The 18,862-nt window shown below is 38.2% G+C and overlaps 1 protein-coding gene across 1 annotated transcript; it reads left to right on the top strand.

Annotated features, from left to right (window-relative positions):
* The first annotated feature begins 251 nt into the window (after nt 1-251).
* LOC127527138 (E3 SUMO-protein ligase ZBED1-like) lies at nt 252-17,309 on the top strand. The gene is made up of 7 exons (XM_051924800.1): nt 252-297; nt 402-514; nt 1,961-1,972; nt 2,821-2,890; nt 2,945-3,118; nt 16,243-16,378; nt 16,539-17,309. The coding sequence occupies exons 1-7, from the start codon at nt 252-254 to the stop codon at nt 17,215-17,217; spliced, it is 1,230 nt and encodes a 409-aa protein (XP_051780760.1). The 3' UTR covers nt 17,218-17,309.
* Nucleotides 17,310-18,862: the final 1,553 nt, after the last annotated feature.

Here is an 18,862-nt window from a genome sequence, read left to right as displayed (position 1 = left end):
CGGTGGTACTCCTGTCCATTTATTTAAAGAGACATAGTTGTAACTCAAGTATTTCTTATAGATAGATAGATAGATACTTTATTAATCCTATATATAGATTTTACTTCATTATCTATATCCCTCAAAAATGTTCTAGAATACCCTCTTTTCCTAAGAGCCGAAAACAGATGGACCGCCTCCTCCGTATGTTGCATATTTGAATTAATCCTGTAAAACCTAATTAATTGGGACTTAATAATACCCCTAAAGGTATGTTTGGGGTGATAGCTAGTCTTATAAAGGAGGGCATGAGAATCGGTTGGTTTAAAGTACACCCTTGATTTTAACCGTTTTAAAGACTGTGAAGCTTGTTCAAAATATATTTGTGTATCTAAGAAAGTTAGATTTTTCTCCTATTTCAGCTGTTAAATCATGGGATGAACTGCATTCAAAATCTCCAAAAATTCGTGGAATTCTTCCAACGAATACGTCCACACTCCGAAAATGTCGTCAAGATACCGAAGATAAAGTACAGGTAAGTTGCGACATCTTCCAAAGGCTGTTTGCTCCCACTGTGCCATATAAATATTAGCAAAGGCTGGGGCATAACGTTTGCCCATCGCTGTACCGTGGATCTGTAAATACAGCTTCCCATCAAACTCAAACTCATTAGTCTTTAGACTAAGCTCCAACAGCTGAAGTAAATACTCATCCGGCCTCTTAGGATCCGGAATCTGTCCAAAAATATTTTTAACTGCCTCCAATCCCATCTGAATATCAATATTGGTGTACAATGATTCAACATCCATTGAAAATAAAATCGCTTGTTTTGGAAAAACTCTATCCTTGAGTAAATTCAGAAAATGATAGGTGTCCCGGACATAACTATTATGAAGTTGGGACAATGGGTTTAAATAGAAATCTAAAAATTCCGAAATGGCATAAGATTCAGAAGAACAATCTGACACTAGCGGTCTTCCTGCTGGTACCTGAAACGGGACCGTCCATTTCTCTGGTGGTTTATGGACTTTGGGAAGCAAATAAAACTTCCTCACTACAGGTTCTGAAGGGCCCGCTAAGTATTTCTTTTGTTTCCCATTAATAAATCCATCTGCATAAAGACCCTTCAAGATTTTATCAATCTTCTTTTTTTGTATGGGACTGCATTAATTCTTTAAGAGGCCTATAATGTCTCCTATTCTGCAGTTACCTCTGGGCCTCCATAATATACTGGGACCTATCCAAAATAACTGACATAGACCCCTTATCTGACAGTTTTATTATAATGGCTTTATTTCTTTTTAAAGTCTCCAGAGCATCCCTTTCGTCCCTTGTTAAATTATCCTTGGGTGAAGGCCCGGCCACTACCTGGGCCAAGATTTCACTATCCTTCCTAATAAATTCCAACATCCCTTCACTAATATCCTCTTCCTTTGGAATCCAATGAGAAGGATTAGTGAACCTCCTTGGTTCCTTCTCCGTTTCATACCCAAAGTAATCTAATAATTTAAGCCTCCTATGATATCTATAAATATCCTGTTTAATTTCGTCCCCATCTATTTCCATAGGAGTGGGGATAAAGGTTAGACCTTTTTGTAAAAGTGTCATTTCACACTCTGACAATCTAAACCACTCACTCAAATTCATAATATTTGCTTGTAAACAGAATACAAATCGAGTTGACTCTGTCAACAGTTTAAATCATCTAACCAATTATCTATAATCTCATATGCTTGGAATTTTTCCCAATGCACTAAATCTTCTTCCAAATCTACATCCCCCTGTCCTTGAGTCTCTAATACCCTATACCTAGGATCCTCCTCCAAGATCTTATTTAACATTAAGATGGTATCACAAAGGTCCCTCTTTTGTTTTTCATAGGAGAATGGAATTTTAGCAAACCATATCTCTGCCCCTACAAATTTACTTTTAGCCACCAACTCCAATCCTGCTAATTCCTTTCTTAATTTATCCTCTCTAGGTCTCTGAACAGGTAAGCAATCATTTAACCCAATACAAAAAATTAATTTCCGTACTCTTGTTATTGAGCCCTTTATTTTCAATATTCTTAATATCAATTTTGGCCCCTGGGAAACTGTGCCTCCAAATGTTCCTGTCTATAATGTACTATTCTACTAATATTGGAGTCCCCTACTAGCAAATAAGGTTTCTGTGGGTCTAATGTCCAATCACTACGATCCCTACTGCCCTTATGTCTCTTTGGTTTATCCACCAACTCAAATACTTCATATGCTGTTTTATTAATTAAATTGGAGGGATCAGACTGGGACATAGGATCCATGTTAATCACAGAGCCTATTCCGTCCCCATTCATCTCTTCCCCCTCTGGAGTTATGTGACAATCCATTTCCTGTCCATTCTCTGACAAAAGCAATTCCGCTGTCATAATCCCACCTGGAGAAACAGATGACAACACCACATCAGAATTTACTCCTTCACTAAAATTTTTTTCTCCATCTATTTGTTCGTCTTTCCTAATTTCTTCCCATTCCACTTCTCTATTCTGCTGTCCCCTCTCCTCCTCATCCTCTCCTCCTCCACTAATCCCCCTCTCTCCCCCTGTAGGTCCTCAGGTGATCCCTCCATCCCCGGGCACAACGATCTCGGAGAAGAATATCCACCCGATGCCAGGCTCCCTTCCTCCCCGGAGCCACCCTCTATCGTGGTAAGTATTATCTGTTGTGGGGAATCTATTGTATTCCCCAACAGCTGTTTGATCCTTTCCGGTAAGTATTTTTTGTTTTATTATACCAGAATCGATGCCTAGGGAATCCCTTAATGAACCTTTGTCAATTTCTAAATCCTGCATTGATCCAAAAGGTCAAACCTATCTCCTCAATACCCTTAGACCAAGATGGTGATGAAGAAATAGAAGAAAAATGTATTGCAGGTAATTCGTTAACTCCTCCCTTTCCTCTTTTAACCTCTTAATTTATTTTATTAGAATCCTGTAATTTCCTGACTATGGGGAGATTATATTGTGTGGAGCTTGAAGAACCCGAAGAGGAAAGAAGAGACGGGCCTGGATTCTGCGTGTCCCCTGGCCCCACCTTTTTAACCAAAAAAGAAGGGGAAGACGACGATGAAGATTCCACCATAATTCCCCCCTCTACTTCAGGTACCCCCTTTATTTCTTGGTCCTTCCCCATATGTTTTTTAGAAACAATAGGAGAATAAACTGCAGTAGAATGAAAAGGAATTTGTATTAGAGGCCCTAAAGATGGGCATAAAGGCTTCGCCCCATTGTGTTGATCCACCCTGTTTACCTGTGCCTTTTTCTTTTTATTCGCAGGTACTGGCGTATACTCAAACATCTGACGGTCCTCCTCCAACCATTTCTGCCCGTCTCGTACATCCAGTCCAAATTCTGGAATAGAACCCGATTGTAAAAACTGTCTAAATTTTTCTATAGAAGTTTTCGTTAATTTATTCCAGTACCTAATTTTTGCAAATTGAATGGCCTTCTGTACTCCTATTTCTTGTATTTGATAACATTGGGGATATTCCATTAAGATTAATCTGATATAATGTTGTTGTAAAATCATTAAATTCTGATATAACCAGGTTACTGTGTTTTGTTCTATTCTTTGGGAAGTTCTCATCAGGACTGGCAGGTTTAATAAATGTTGTTAATTTATCAGCATGCTTTTGCATGCCCTTGGGGATCTGATTAAATTTCCTTGCATATACTATCACCTCCAAATGATGTATAGCCTTGAGTATCTTAAGGTACCTTTTGTCCACTCTCAAATCAGAGAGTTGTGGTAACTCCAAAGGGGTCTCAGTCTGTACCTCATCTATAGATAATTGTCGTAATAACTCCAACCGATTCTTTGTTGGAAGCACCGGCATATTTTCTAATAAAAGGAGACAAAATAGAATAGACCACAAACAAACACAAACAACAACTCACAAAAGATCAAAGAGCTGCCTCTAAAATTATAAATAAATAAAATGGTGTCTTACCTATCCATCCTGTTATACTCCAAGGACTTACCTGTGGAGGGTTAATCTGTCAACTCTAATAGCTAATCTTATAAAATCTCATCAGGTTACTATCTTACCAGGGACTGAAATAGTGCACAATAAGTGCTTAATAAGTGCTATACATAAGTGCTATACACTCCTACCAACTATAAGTGTATCTAAACACTACTCCACAAACATAAAAAAAGAAAGTATCAAATAAACACAATTTCAGCTTACATGTACTATTTTGAAACAAACCGTACACGTTCGCTGTGCATGCAATCAAAAAAAGGTAACATTCAAAAAAATATAAAAAAAAAAAAAATTTTTTGTGCACAATCACAGTCCCTAAAGGACCACAGGCCTGAAAATATACTTACTAGAGCTCTTCAGTACTTAACTCCCAAAAAAAACTTTTTTTTGGAGTAAGCTTACCCACGAGAGATCAAAGATAGAAACCAGTAATCACCAACACACCAAAGCTTTTTCAAAGGGAGAATGTCACCAAGGGACCTAGTCCTCTCTTTTTATACTGCTACTTCCACAAAGTTTGCAGCAGACGTTAATCAAGAGTCCTAATCTAAGGCCCAGCCTCCTTTCAATTGTGTTGGCTAATCAGGCTCAAGAGATAACTCAATAATTAGCTCTCCAATACTTTTAAAACAAAATTCACACAAGCTTTATTAAAGTTTAATCCTTAAAAATCCTAAAAAATTGTTAAAATAATAAATAAATCCTAGCTCCTTGATCATTCCATACAAAACAAAACTATAGTAAACATAAAACTTCCTGTAGTTAAACTTCTCATAATTGCATCATCAGCCGTAGGCATAATGATCAATTTCCCCTAATTTGATTTTATTTCTTCAATTCTAATTTGCTTTAACCACAGAAATTCTCTCATATACACAATTGGGTAACTATTTTGGACTGGACACTGGTCTAGTTAGGATTAGGGTAGGGGATAACAGCTATAAATTAGCTATACACTGGTACACTAATCCAAAATTTGCAAATGCACATCCTTTCGTCCTTCCTCAATTGTGTGAGACAATTAACTCACATTTAAATTATTCAACAACACTAAACAATTAATTTTTTTCATTCAGGCCTTCAGGATATACTGTCCCTAAGGCCTTAATCCATTCTGCCTCCTTTTTTAAATCTAAGTGTTTTAGTCCAGTAGGATTATTGTTCTAGTCCAAAGAATACGGGAACATGTGTAGGGAGATTGAAGTGTTTATAAAGTTCTGTCTCCTTTGTTTGGTTCTCTATCAACCTTAAGTGTTGGACACATCTTACTCTGATGGAATTTTTAGTTTCCCCAATGTAAATCATATTACATTGTTTACATTGGATCCCATATATACAATTGATTGCAGTTTTCTGTAGTTCTTGGAAAATTGGCAGCTCCTTCCTAGTGAGTGGATTCCTAATAATTTTTTTCATTTCAAAAGGGATAACCCATGCACACTTATTTACTTTTTTCTTTTTTGTACAGGAGGCCCTCACCATCAGATCCCTCAAGGTCTTATTTCTACGAAAGGCTGCCACCATCCTCCAATCACCCAGATCCTGATCCTGTAGTTGGAATTCCATAAAGTTGTGTCTAATTTTTTCTACAATTTTGCAAGCCCATCCTGAAAAGGTAAAAATCACAGGTAGGATTTTATTCCTTTCCCGTCCTCTATCCTCCTCCTTAGGGTCAGGCGAGAAGTTGCTAGTATAATTTCTCTCCTCAGAGCTAGCTGCCAAAAAGGGAATATTAACCTCAGGGCCCCCCCCCCCACTAATATTAGGTTCAGGGTTGGGCAAGGGGTTGATAGTATAATTTCCCTCCTCAGGGTTAACTGCCATAAAGGGAGTATTAACCTCAGGGCCCACCCCCACTAATAAGTTCAGGGTTGGGCAAGAGATTGCTGGTATCATCCATCTCCACCAGGTTATCCACCAAAGAGGGACTATTAACCTCAGGGCCCCTTCCACTATTATTAAATTCAGAATCAGAGCCGGGGTTGTTGGTATAATTCCTCTCCCCAGGGTTGTCTACCAAAAAGGGAATATTAACATCAGGGCTGGGCCAGGGATTACTACTACCCCACATCTCCCCAGGGCTATCTATCCAAAGGGAAGCATTAACCTCAGGGTCCCCTCCATTAATATTAAATTCAGGACCGGGCAAGGGATTACTAATATAAACCATCTCCCCAAGGTTATCTGCCAGAAAAGGAATATTAACCTCAGGGCCGGAACAGGAATTGGTGGTATAATTTATCTCCCTAGGGTTAGGCTTAGGGTAGGGGATATGGCCATAAAGGCATGCCCGGGTACAACGATTCCCGTTATTAATTTATCTATATTTTTGTTTTCAGTGTACCCTCTGCTTATAAAAAGTCATATGTATATAAGTACTAAAAATCCTTAAAATTAAATACATAATTAAATAAATAAATAATTAAATCCATAAATTCTCAATTTGATCTATGATCCTTTTTCAAAATTCTTTATTTTCTTTATGAAAGATCCCCCCTCAAATTTATTTTTGTTTAAAAACTTCCCCCCTCCACACCTTTACCCCTCCTACAATCCCTCAATATATCCTGAATAAAAAATTAAATAAATAAGTAATAAATAATAATAATTAAATACCTCAGTAAATAGGAGTAAAATAAATAAATTATTATGTTAAGATATAAAAGATCACAAATAGATAATAGATAATAATTACATAAATAATAGAATTTAATTTAATACCATTAATGTATTTATTTTTTTCCATTTAGACCCATTGGGACTCAGGTATTCAAAGCAACAATCCATCTACGTTCTGCCTTCAAGCGTCTGGTCTTATTCCAGCTCCCCTGCTGCTCCAGACCAAACATAACTGGTCTATGGCCCTCCATCTTAAAATGCTGGTAAAGCACCATTTGTTTTTTCTGGTTGGCGATGAACCTGAGGTGCTGTACAAATCGGTCCCTCAACGTGTTCTTTGTTTCTCCAATATAAATGAGGCCACAGGTGGAGCACTGGATCCCATAAACACAGTTTTTGTAATGAAGATGAAAATTTTGAAAAATTGGTTTATCCACCTTTGCCAGTCTATTATATATGTTCTTTTTCCTGGCAAAGGGGATTTTCCAAGCAGTTTCATTTCTTTGTTTTTTGTTGGGACACCTTGCATGAACCAAAATGTCCCTTAAGTTTTTATTCCTTCTGTATGCGGCAATGAGTTGAAATTGTTTTAATGGTGGATGGGTGCCCTGCGTCCCCATAAAATGTGAACGCAAGACACCCATAACAGTTCTGGCATGATATGAAAATGTAATGAACACCGGTATTTTATGGCTAGGACACACGCTGAATAAGTGCCCCACCTGTGGGCCCCCATTCCTTACTAGACCGATCTCACCTACCCCAGCCGTCCGACCCGGAGCTCCATGGACCCCCATCCCCACCAATTGATTCTCCAGCTCCCCAGGGGCGGGGGCCCCAGCATCAGGGTCCCCCACTCCTAAGTTCTTAGGGTTAGGGCTAGGGAGGGTTAGTGGTTTCCCTATTCCAGGGGTGGGAGTTTTAACCTCAGGGCCCCCCACCGCTAAGTTTTTAAGGTTAGGGCTGGGGAGGGTTAGTGGGTCCCTAGTTTCCCCAGGGGTGGGAGTCTTCACATCAGGGTCCCCCACCCCCAAGTTTTTAGGGTTAGGGCTGGGGAGAGTTGGCGTGTCCCTAGTTTCCCCAGGGTTGGGAGTCCCGGCATCCGGGTCCCCCATCCCTAAGTTTTTAGGGTTAGTGCAGGGGAGGGTTGGTGGGTCCCTAGTTTCCCCAGGAGTGGGAGTCTTAACATCAGGGTCCCCCACCCCTAAGTTTTTAGGGTTAGGGCTAGGGAGGGTTAGTGGGTCCCTTATTACCATAGGGGTGGGAGTTTTAACCTCGGGGCCTCCCACCCCTAAGTTTTCAAGGTTAGGGTTGAGGAAGGTCAATTGATCTTCACCCCCCATAGGGCTAGGGCTGTTAATTCCACACCCCCAGACCCCTAAGTTATTCGAATAAGGGTCTAAGGGGGCCCCTTGGAGTCCCAACCCGCTGAAGAAGGAGGAATTCCCAACCGCATGGCTGCCAACTGCAAAATGTTTAGAGTCTGGTTGAATTAACCCTTGTTCTTCATTTGTTGTTTGGACGCAGGAGGACCATCCCAGATTCCACAGCTGGACGGGAATGCCACAAGTAGTGGGAAAAAGAGGATTATGAAGTCGTGGAAGGAAAATTGAAAAATGTAAGTAGACAATAAGGTAAGTAAGAATTGATAAGTTTTTTGTTGAAATTGATGAAAATCATATCTTTGATCTAGAAAAAGTCTGTTGTCTCTATTCCAGATCTCGTCTGATAAGAAAAGAGAGGGTGTGAAATCCTTTGAAGGAAAAGATGCGAGTCAAATATAATAGGAGTTTCAAGAAACTCTTCCACAGAACTAACTGGAGGGTTGAAAGAAGCATTGTGAAGCATATTGTTGGAACAGAAAAGGTCGAAAGACAAGTCAATTGAAAGAAGAAGAATCATCCAAGGAGAAGTAAACTGAAATCTGGGACGAAGAATTGGAAAAAACTAATCTGCCAGCCTTGAGATATCTAAATTATTCAATGGAGGAAGCTATGGAATTCCCATTTTCCCATTCATTCCTGACCCCTTTACCAACAGATACCTGGAGACCGTTATTCTAACTTCAGCCCGGACCTCCTGAAAAAATCGACGTGTGTGCCCCCTTTTATGCAATGTCTGAAAGAGTAGCTGTGTGGCTTGTTCCGCATCTGAATAATTAGTGTTAATCCTATAGAATCGAATTATTTGAGATTTTATTATACTTCTAAATGTATGTTTGGGATGAAAACTGGTTCTATATAATAAAGCATGAGTGTCCGTGGGTTTGAAATATATCCGAGAGTTTAATACTTTAACTGTTGGTGATATTGTCTCAAAATAAATTTCTGTATCTAAAAAATTTAAGGAACTGTGACTTACTGTTGGAATTAATTTGATTGACCGATGATGAGAATTTAAAATTTGTACAAATTTGTCGAAGTCTTCTATAGAGAAGGTCCAGATGCCGAAGATATCATCCAGGTATCTGAGGTACCTAAATGGAAGCTTTGGGCACTTTCGAAATGCTGTTTGCTCCCACCAAGCCATATAAATATTGGCATAAGCTGGAGCAAACTTTTTACCCATGGCAGTCCCATGCACCTGGAGATAGAATTTTTCATTAAATACGAAATCGTTGCACAATAAACTAATGGAAAGAAGATCCAAGATGGCGGGATTATCCGCAAACAGTCGGGCCACTGCCTCCAATCCCATGGTGGTATCAATATTAGTATATAATGACTCAACGTCCATGGTGAACATAAAAGATCCAGGAGGAATTTGAAGACTTTTGATAACCTGTAGAAAATGATACGTATCCTTAATGTAACTATTGTGTAACTGTGACAATGGGTTAAGAAAATGATCAATATATTCCGCTATCCTGTAAGATTCTGAGTTGCAATCTGATACAATCGGCCTACCTGCTGGTATTTGATGTGGTATAGGCCAAGTTTCCGGTGGCTTATGAATTTTGGGGAGAAGATAAAACTTGCGTATACTGGGAGTAGTCGGTCCTAATGTTTTTTGTTTGTAATCTATATACCCTGCTTGAAAAATATTATTTATAATTGATTTAATCTGTTCTAGTTTTAGTCTGTATGGAGGTTTTAAGTGGTCAATAATGTTGGTTATTGGTGAGTTGGCGTTCTGCCTCTGATATATTGATTTGTGTCCATAATAACTAATACTGATCCCTTATCTGCTGGTTTGATGACAATGTCTTTGTTCTTTTTAAGATTCATTAAAACCTCCCTTTCACCAACTGATATTGTCCTGTCCATTCTTCTGTACCTGTAAATGATTGATTGCATATTCTTATTAATTAGTGTCTGAATGGGTTTCCTAAATTGAAATAGTGGTTGTGAATGGGATGAATAGTCAAAATAGTGAAATATCTATAATTTGATAGTTATGTATATTCCTCCTCAAATCCTCCATGCCCACCTCAGACGGAGTTGGGATGAAGGTCAGACCCTTCTGCAGCAAGGAAATCTCTGACCCCGATAATTTAAAACTGTTCGAGAGGTTGTATATATTTACTTCCCGGGCCAGACAAGTTCTGTTTGGCCCGTCAAACAGTTTAACTGCTCCCTCCAGAGGTCTTGAATCTGATATGCTGTTGTTGGTGTCCAATGAATCCGGTCCTGCGTTAATTCTATATCTATAGGGAAGTCCAAAACGTCTGGAAATAAATCCATAATGATCGCATTGAACCTAACAATCTGTTCCCTGTGTAATGAATTATCTGTGTAGGGAATTTTGGCTATACACACCCTTGCCTTGGGGAAGGCTTTTCTAGCACTCCTGTTTATCTCCCCATAATACTGTTTAACAGTTTTTTCAGTATGTTCCTTTCCACAGTTGTTGATCCCTATTGAAATAATAGCATACCTGACCTGATCTTGCGGTTGTGTCATTTTAAATATTTTAAGTCTAGAATTTTTGCCTCTGGATAGCTCTGAAGATCTATCTGGTCAAAGTAGACATGTGGTATTCTAGAAATTAGAATCCCCAATGATTAAATTTTTTTTATTGCACTGCACTCCTGCCCATGGTCTATGAAATCTCCTAGCTTTTGTTACTACTGTAATTTTATTGATCTGTTTCTAATTGTTCCTGTGTCTGGATGGGAGTTGGAGGATCAGAAATGGACTTTGATTCCACAGATGGATGAGTCCTCATTCATCTCTTCCTATTGTGTTGGTAATTTGAATCTAATGTATTCCCTAGAATAATATCACTGGAGGGAGCAGTTGAACCTGCACTAGAAGAAACAGACAATAGATCAGTCCCACCCAGGTCCACTCCCGGATCCTCTACTATTGGATTTAGAAATTGATCTATTACTAACCCAGGTGAACGGTTAGATATCGGCATGATCGGGGTATATAAGTTGTGTGAAGGCTTCCTACCATGACCACCAATCCCAGGCTGACAAGATGCTACGGACTCCAGCTGGGATGAAATATTAGTAGAACTAGAAGGAGATAAAGGTGAAAGTTCAGAATTTGAAAGAAAGAGCCCTGTATTTTAGAAGTAACCAAAGATAGATAAGATGGCATTTTTATTTTTTCCAATACTGGAATTAAAGTTATCGTTTTCGTGTTTTCATTACCTTGAACAGTTCCATAAAACTGATGTAACATGAATGCTGTATCTTTAATATATGCACTGGTTCTAAATCTTTATTTTCCAAAGGAACAGAAGCTGATTGAGTGAAACCAGAATTTATTTCTTCTGAAGCCGGAACCTTGGAAGAAAGTCTTGGAGAAGGAAAAGAAAAGGAATCTGATGAAAAGGCTGTAGAAAGAGGAGTATCCAATGAGGTAAGTTTTAGTCCAGATAAAGGAGTATTACAAGTCTTTAGCTGTGTATTGGAATTTTAAGTTAACTTCCAATCCATCCGATGAAACAAGAAGTGAATTGGTAGAATCTACATGTAATTGAGAATCCAGATTTTTAGAAACATTTAGTAAAAGGAGAACCAGATAATAAAGCAGTCTCAAGATTTTTAGAAGCATGTAATACAGGAGAACCAGATAATAAAGAGGGGTCAGAAGAAATCCCAGATTTAGAAGGAATCATCAGATTTAGAAGGAAAATCAAGATTTGATTTAATTTCTAAAGAGTGAGATTTAGAACCAGAAACAATATAAACCTTTGGATACAGAGTAACATTAGATATATTTTTAGACACAACAGAAGGAGAATCTAAATTTTTATTTATTGTCTGTTCCTGTTCAGCAATGAAAATCTTGTTTCAGGAATGCCATTAGAAATGGAAGGAAAGGAAGAAGAAAAAGAAGATAAGTATCAGATCCCAATCCAAAGTCTAAACCAATTCTTTTTGGGTCCAATTCCTCCCTAGTCTTTTTACCTGAATTTGTCCTTTGTGGGGCCTCCAAGGAAAGAGGATTATCCTGTGCCAGCTGGACTGTGGACTCCCCCCCCCCGAGACCTTTGTTTTGAAAGTTTTTTTTTTCTCCTTCCTTGGAGATGATTTCATAGTTAGGTTTCCCAAGGAAGCTCTCTTTAGAGAATTGAAAGAATTAGAATCAGATTTGGAAGATAAAGAATTCACTAAAGATTGAAAAGATGATAAAGCCTGATCTAATGATTCATGTTATTTCTCCCTAGCTTTTTAGATAAGGAAAGTGATTGAATTTCCGGGTTTAAATCATTAGTTTGTATGACTGGTGACTGAAGAGATTTAGTAGAAAGAGGTGGAGTAGAATAAATCAAAGGTTGTTGTAAAAGAGGCAAACCTGTCCGGGTGGAATCTCCACGACGCCCTTTGTTTTTTATGCCATACCTGCGTCCATTGTTCTTCCTTATCGCTGGATGATTAAAGGGCCAATTGGTGGAAGTCCGGAACAACATATGGAGAGGAGAGATCGATCTGTAAATCAAGAACACGTGAGTCCGACAGCAACTCAGAAAACATCGCCACCGAGGATTGTGTTAATTTATTGCGATCTCACTTTTGCAAAATGGATTGCCTGATCAAATTGATTCAAGTCATACACCAGTGTATTGTCTTTTAAAGCATAGAGTTCTTTTAAATGTTTATATAATGATTGTAAATTCGACTTTAACCAATTATCCGTATGCGTTTGAATTTCCAATACTGGTTGATCTGGAGAAGCAGGTTTAATAAAGGCAGTAAGTTTTTGGGAATGTAACCATACCTTTTGGAATTTGGTTGAATTTAATTGCCTTGAAAATAATTTCTATGTGATGGATTATTTGTAAAAGTTTGAAATACCTTTTGTCCCATTGGAATCCGATCTTGTTAGGGTAGGGGATTATTACACACCATTATTAAAAACCAAAGACAAACAACATGCAAAAAAAAAAAAAAAAAATCAATAGTGTTTTTGTGCACAGGTAAATCTCAAAAATGCATATATTTAAAGGAAGTAGGCCTACTAAATGCAATCTAAAAATTATTCAAAACAGAGCTCTTAAAAAACAAAGTTCCAAATAATAATTAAAAGATAGAGTAAGCTTACCCAGATCAAAAAAATAATTTTTGTTAACAAAAAAAAAATCAACATCAAAAACCCTAACATTTCGCTTATAAACTAAGCTTTATCAAAGGGTAATAAACAATACTAGGCCCTTCAAAAAAAATCCCCTCCTTTTATACTGTTCTCTCTACTCTTAATCACTAAGTGATCCAAGGTGGGGTTGATGTTACCATTAGGCCATTAACTATAATTGTGATTTTAACAAGATTCCGTAATTCCCTATTCAATAATGACTCTTTTGACCTTGTTAAAAATAACCTTTAAAATGATCTTTATTAAATAACTCCAAAAATCTTTCTTTAAAAATTCTCTTTTTTTTAAAACAAAATTTCTTTTGGCAATAGCGTAATCCCTGCATAATATCTAATAAATAACAATCAACACAAACTTTTCTTCTTACAGAATTTTTAATTCAAACTAGTCAATGGTAAATAACCATGACATCATCCCTTAATTTAATCTTAATTGACTATTAAAACTAATCTCTTTCCATAATCAGAAAAACTTTTTAGAAAAGCATGGATTTTAAACTTGGACTGGGACGCTGGCCAGGTTAGGTTTAGGGTAGGGGATGCCAGCTTCACTGGCACCCCAAAAATGCTCGGGTTCACCAATCCAAGCATATAAAAAATATTTATAAAGTTTTAAATTCCTTCCATGCCTCATAATCTACCCTCAATTAGACAAACAAACAATTAACCACATTCTCACATGGAGCTCAAAACAATCCAATTAAGCTGGTTAATACTGTCACATTCTCACATGGATTCAACTGATTTTTCATTAAGGCCCTTGGGAGCAATGGTATCCAACCTCTTTATCCAATCAGCCTCCCTACGGAGCCTACTTTTTTTATTCCACATACCATCCTGCTCTAAGGGAAAAAATACGGGGCTGTGCCCTGGTAGATGAAAGTGGGAGTAAAGAATAGTGGGTTTCGTCTGGTTTTCTATCAGACGTAGATGTTGAACACATCTTAATCTTAATGTATTTTTTGTTTCCCCTACATATATCTGTATACCAATCCAGAAGCTTCAGTTTGTATTAATAACATTTGCTCAGACTACTTCAAACTAGAACGTGGTACCAGACAAGGATGTCCCTTGTCGCCACTGTTGTTTGCAATCGCTATTGAACCACTGGCGGTTCACTGCCGAAATTCTCATCAGATAAAGGGGATTGTCAGAGAAGGACTGGAACAGAAAATCTCTATATGCAGATGCTATGGTCTTCTATATATCAGACCCAGAAAACACTGTGCCTGCTGTTTTAACAGCACTAACAGAATTTCAAAAGATATCTGATCTTAGAATTAATCTGAATAAAAGTATACTCTTTCCAGTGAATTCACAAGCATATAATATTAGATTAGACACCCTACCTTTTACCATAGCAGATCAGTTTAAATATCTAGGGGTAAATATCACAAGTAAACATAAAGCTCTTTATCAACAAAATTGTGGCGTCTGTATGGAAAAAATTAAGCAAGACTTGCATAGATGGTCAACCCTTCATCTCACTCTAGCTTGTTAAGATGAATATCCTTCCTAAACTTCTCTTTTTATTTCAAAACATTCCAATATATATCAATAAATCATTTTTTAAACAGTTAGATTCAATAATAACCTCATTCATTTGGAACTCAAAACACCCACGTATCCGAAGAGCAACCCTACAAAGACCTCAGGCAGAAGGTGGCATGGCTCTACCTAATTTTCAGTTTTATTACTAGGCAGCAAACATACAAGCCATAAAAACCTGGACACAAATAAATGAACATACACAGGCTTGGTCCGCAATAGAAGTAAAATCCTGTAGTAGTACTTTATATTCCCTGCTCTGCTCTCCAATAAATGAAAGTTATCGCAAATATACTAATAACCCAATTGTGCTTTACTCACTCAGAATATGGAATCAAATTAGGAAGCATTTTAAGATGGAAAATCTTTTATCAGTGGCACCTCTGCAAGAGAACCACCTCTTTCAACCTTCGCAAGTATATCCAGTTTTTAATACCTGGAAAAGTTTTGGGATTAAAATGCTCAGAGATCTTTATATAGACAACATATTTCCATCTTTTGAACAATTACATTCAAAATTCAACCTCCCAGCTGCACATTTCTTTTACTATCTTCAAATTAGAAATTTTGTTAAACAGAAATTGCCCGATTTCCCCCACCTCGCACCCTCCACAATGCTGGAAAAAATACTGCTCAATTTCGAGGAAACAAACACTATTTCCGCAATATATAAAATCTTATTAGAGTCCCTACCTTTCAAAGATCCAAGAGGACATTGGGAAGAAGATCTGTTAATCAATACATCAGAAAAGGAGTGGAAGGTAGCAAAGCAGAGAATTCACTCGAGTTCTATATGCGCAAAACATAGGCTCGATATATAATTTTTAGTTGAATAATTCTATCTGTCTCGCTTAAAACTGTCCAAAATGTTTCCAGGGCAGGATCCAACCTGCGAGCGCTGCAACCAAGCTCCTGCCTCACTGGGTCACATGTTCTGGGTCTGCACCAAATTAACATCATTTTGGACAAAAAATTTTAAGTGTCTCTCAGACAGCCTTGGGGTCACAATCCCTCCTAACCCATTAACAGCTGTGTTTGGTGTCCTTCCAGACGGACTTGAAGTGGAGAAGGACAAGCAAATGGTGATTACATTCACTACACTCTTGGCACGCAGACTCATTCTGTTAAATTGGAAGAATTCTAATTCTCCTCTTATAAGTCAGTGGGAAACCGATGTTTTATATTATTGGAAACTGGAAAAAATCAAATTTTCAGTTAGAGGATCTGTACAACATTTTTTCAAAACATGGCAGGATTTAATCAATATTATTTTAGAATAAGAGAAATAACTATTACCGCATTTAACTCCCTTCTCCATCTCTTATTTACATAGATATTTACTTCTGCCTTTCTTTTGTTTAATGTTGCCTTATTAAAAAGCCTAAAGCAATTTTCCTTTAGCTAAGCTCTCCTTCTCAGGGGTGGGGTTTGATTAGTCTTCAAATTTGTTGGGTTATAAATTGATCTGTTTGTATGGAATGATTACAATGAAAATTAATAAAATAAAAATATTAAAAAACAAACAGATGCCATCATCTCCACCCTGGCTGTAATCAACGCTCCTGTTGAAACTTTAAGTCAAGAGGAATGGGAGACAGTGAAAGAGGTCTGCACCATTCTGGAGCCCTTTGAGGAGGTGACTGTGGAGATAAGTGCAGAAAGGTACCTTGAACAATTTTGTTTTTACTTTACTACTATACAGTTAAAGATTGCAGTAAATAGCAAAATACTATGTATTATAGACAAATGATTTATTATTTGTAAAAAGCAATGTATCACATTGCAAAATCTTATTTTCACATTTTTTTTTTCTATTTTTCAGCTATGTCACAGCCTCCAAAATGCTTCCTCTCTGCAAGGGTCTACAGCGGGTAACAGCCCACCACCAACGGAGTGTAACAGTGGATAAAGTAAAGGAGCTGGCCACCGCTCTTTCTTCATCCATGGACAGAAAATTTCTGAGGATGGAGTACAACACTGTGCTTTCAGAAACCACTGCTCTGGACCCCCGGTTTAAAAAGGTAGCATTTAGTGACAACAGAGCTGTGGATGAGGCATTTCAAAGAATAAATGCAGCAGCAGCAAGATGCAACCCCAGCAGCCTGTCTGCTCCTCCATCAGAGGGCCAAGAGGAAGAAATTGGAGCAGGGCCGTGTTCACAGGAACCACAAGCTTCTGCTGTGTGGAGGCTCTTTGACAAAAGAGCAACAGGAGACACTGCAAGGAGAAATCCCACAGCTGATGCTGTGCTGGAGTTGAGGTCCTATCTTGAGGAGCCCCTCATCCAAAGAGCTGAAGACCCACTGAGCTGGTGGGAGGCCAAGGCTGCAGTCTACCCACGCCTGGTTAAGGTAATGGTAGGAAGACTTTGCATTGTCGCTACATCGGTCCTCTCAGAAAGAGTCTTCTCAAAAACAGGACAAATAATCACGGAGAGGAGAAATCGCATCAGCCCATCTAAGCTGAGGCATCTGGCATTTCTGAATGCCAACCTGGCCTAAAAACTTTTATTCAAAGAGTCATAGTGTTGTGTTGTTGTTGAGTTTGGCCATTATTTAATGTGTTTGCTGTGGTTTTGTGTTAAGTTGTTCATTTAAAGCTTTTATTAAAATGTTAAACAATAGTAACTATGTATTTTTTGTAATGAAAAAATGCATAAAAATAATGTCTGAAAACAATGAATAAGAAATCGCTTATACACAAACCATTCATAATTGCTTAATTAGGCTAAAATATAAGCATGCAAGTGATACTAAACGAAGAGCCATTCGGGAGCCGTAAGAGCCGGCTCTGTAAAGGGAGCCGATCCAAAAGAGCCAAAGCTTTGAAAAGAGCCGGAGTTCCCATCACTAAAACAAATGCAGCGTTAAATAAGCCCAGCTAAATCACTTCCTGCTCCTGACCACACCCTCCCGCTGACCTCACTTCCGCCAACTCCCTCCTGGACCCGCCTCTTCCTGCCAACCACCTCCTCTCGCTAGTCAGTCGCGTTTTGGACTCCGTACCAGACACTGCTCTGCTGTTTTTAAACAATTGAAGCAATCATGGTTATAAAATACGGGCTGGATCACCAAAGCTTTTCTCTGTTTGTCTCTCTTTCTTATAAAGTCTATAGATTATATTTTCTGATCCGATTTAGCAGACACTCCGCAGCCAAAGGATGGAACACATAAGATACTGGAAATACAACATCGCCTGAAACAAACTGAAATGGAGGTCTGGACAAAGAAATCATTTGGAATCGGAGCACTGGGTGGTGAATGTCTGCCTGTCAAACTCCGATTCACAAGCAGGAATTATCAGGCGTATTGTCAGAGCAAGTTTAACGGTTTGGAATCCTGTAGACGAAAATGTTTAATTGATGAGAAAAATGAATCAGAACCTTCAAGAAAATAATTGTGAGGTGCAAACAAGTTCTGAATGTTATCATATTGTACAGGACTGATCTATTATATAGCACCTTTCACATCTATCTATCTATCTATCTATCTATCTATTGTACCTTTCACTGTCTATTATATAGTGCCTTTCACATGTGTCTGTTTCTTCATCTGTCTATCTTCATGTTATATAACGTGTGTCATTCCCATCCATCTACCTGCCTATCTTTCTGTTTTCCACTGACACTGTGTGACACTCAGCAGGTCACTTCACCCACCTGAGCTCCAAATGGAAAAACAAAAGAAATGTCACCAAATGTGTCTGAAATGTTGTAAGTCGCCTTTCACATCTGTGTATTTCTGTGTCTGTGTTATGTCATGACTCAGTTTCATCCAACTTCCTGGTTAACTTTACAAATCTCTATTAAAAAGTGCTTGCTACAATCTATCTTATTATACAGTTCCTGTCACAATCTTGTTATGTATTGCTTTTCATTTTCTATTATTTAGTGCCTTTCACTATCATGTATACTGTGCTTTTAAATATTTAATTTATAGTGCCTTTCACATCCATCCACCTGTCTATCTTTATATTTCCCTATTAAGTAGTTTCTGGTACTATCTATCTATCTCCTTTGTATGTCAGCCTTTCTCTTTGCCTGTGTGGTCGCCCCTCTTTTCAGACGCTCTCTTGTGACTCAGGGCTGCAGTTAAATAAATGCTCCATAAAGTCAGGAGGCGAAAGCGCCCCCCTCCACAGTAACTA

This window comes from Erpetoichthys calabaricus, chromosome 3 (assembly GCF_900747795.2).
Source record: "Erpetoichthys calabaricus chromosome 3, fErpCal1.3, whole genome shotgun sequence".
In the NCBI taxonomy this organism is placed as follows: Eukaryota; Metazoa; Chordata; class Cladistia; order Polypteriformes; family Polypteridae; genus Erpetoichthys; species Erpetoichthys calabaricus.
The sequence above is the reverse complement of the archived record's forward strand: the minus strand, read 5'-3'. Positions and strand labels throughout refer to the sequence as shown.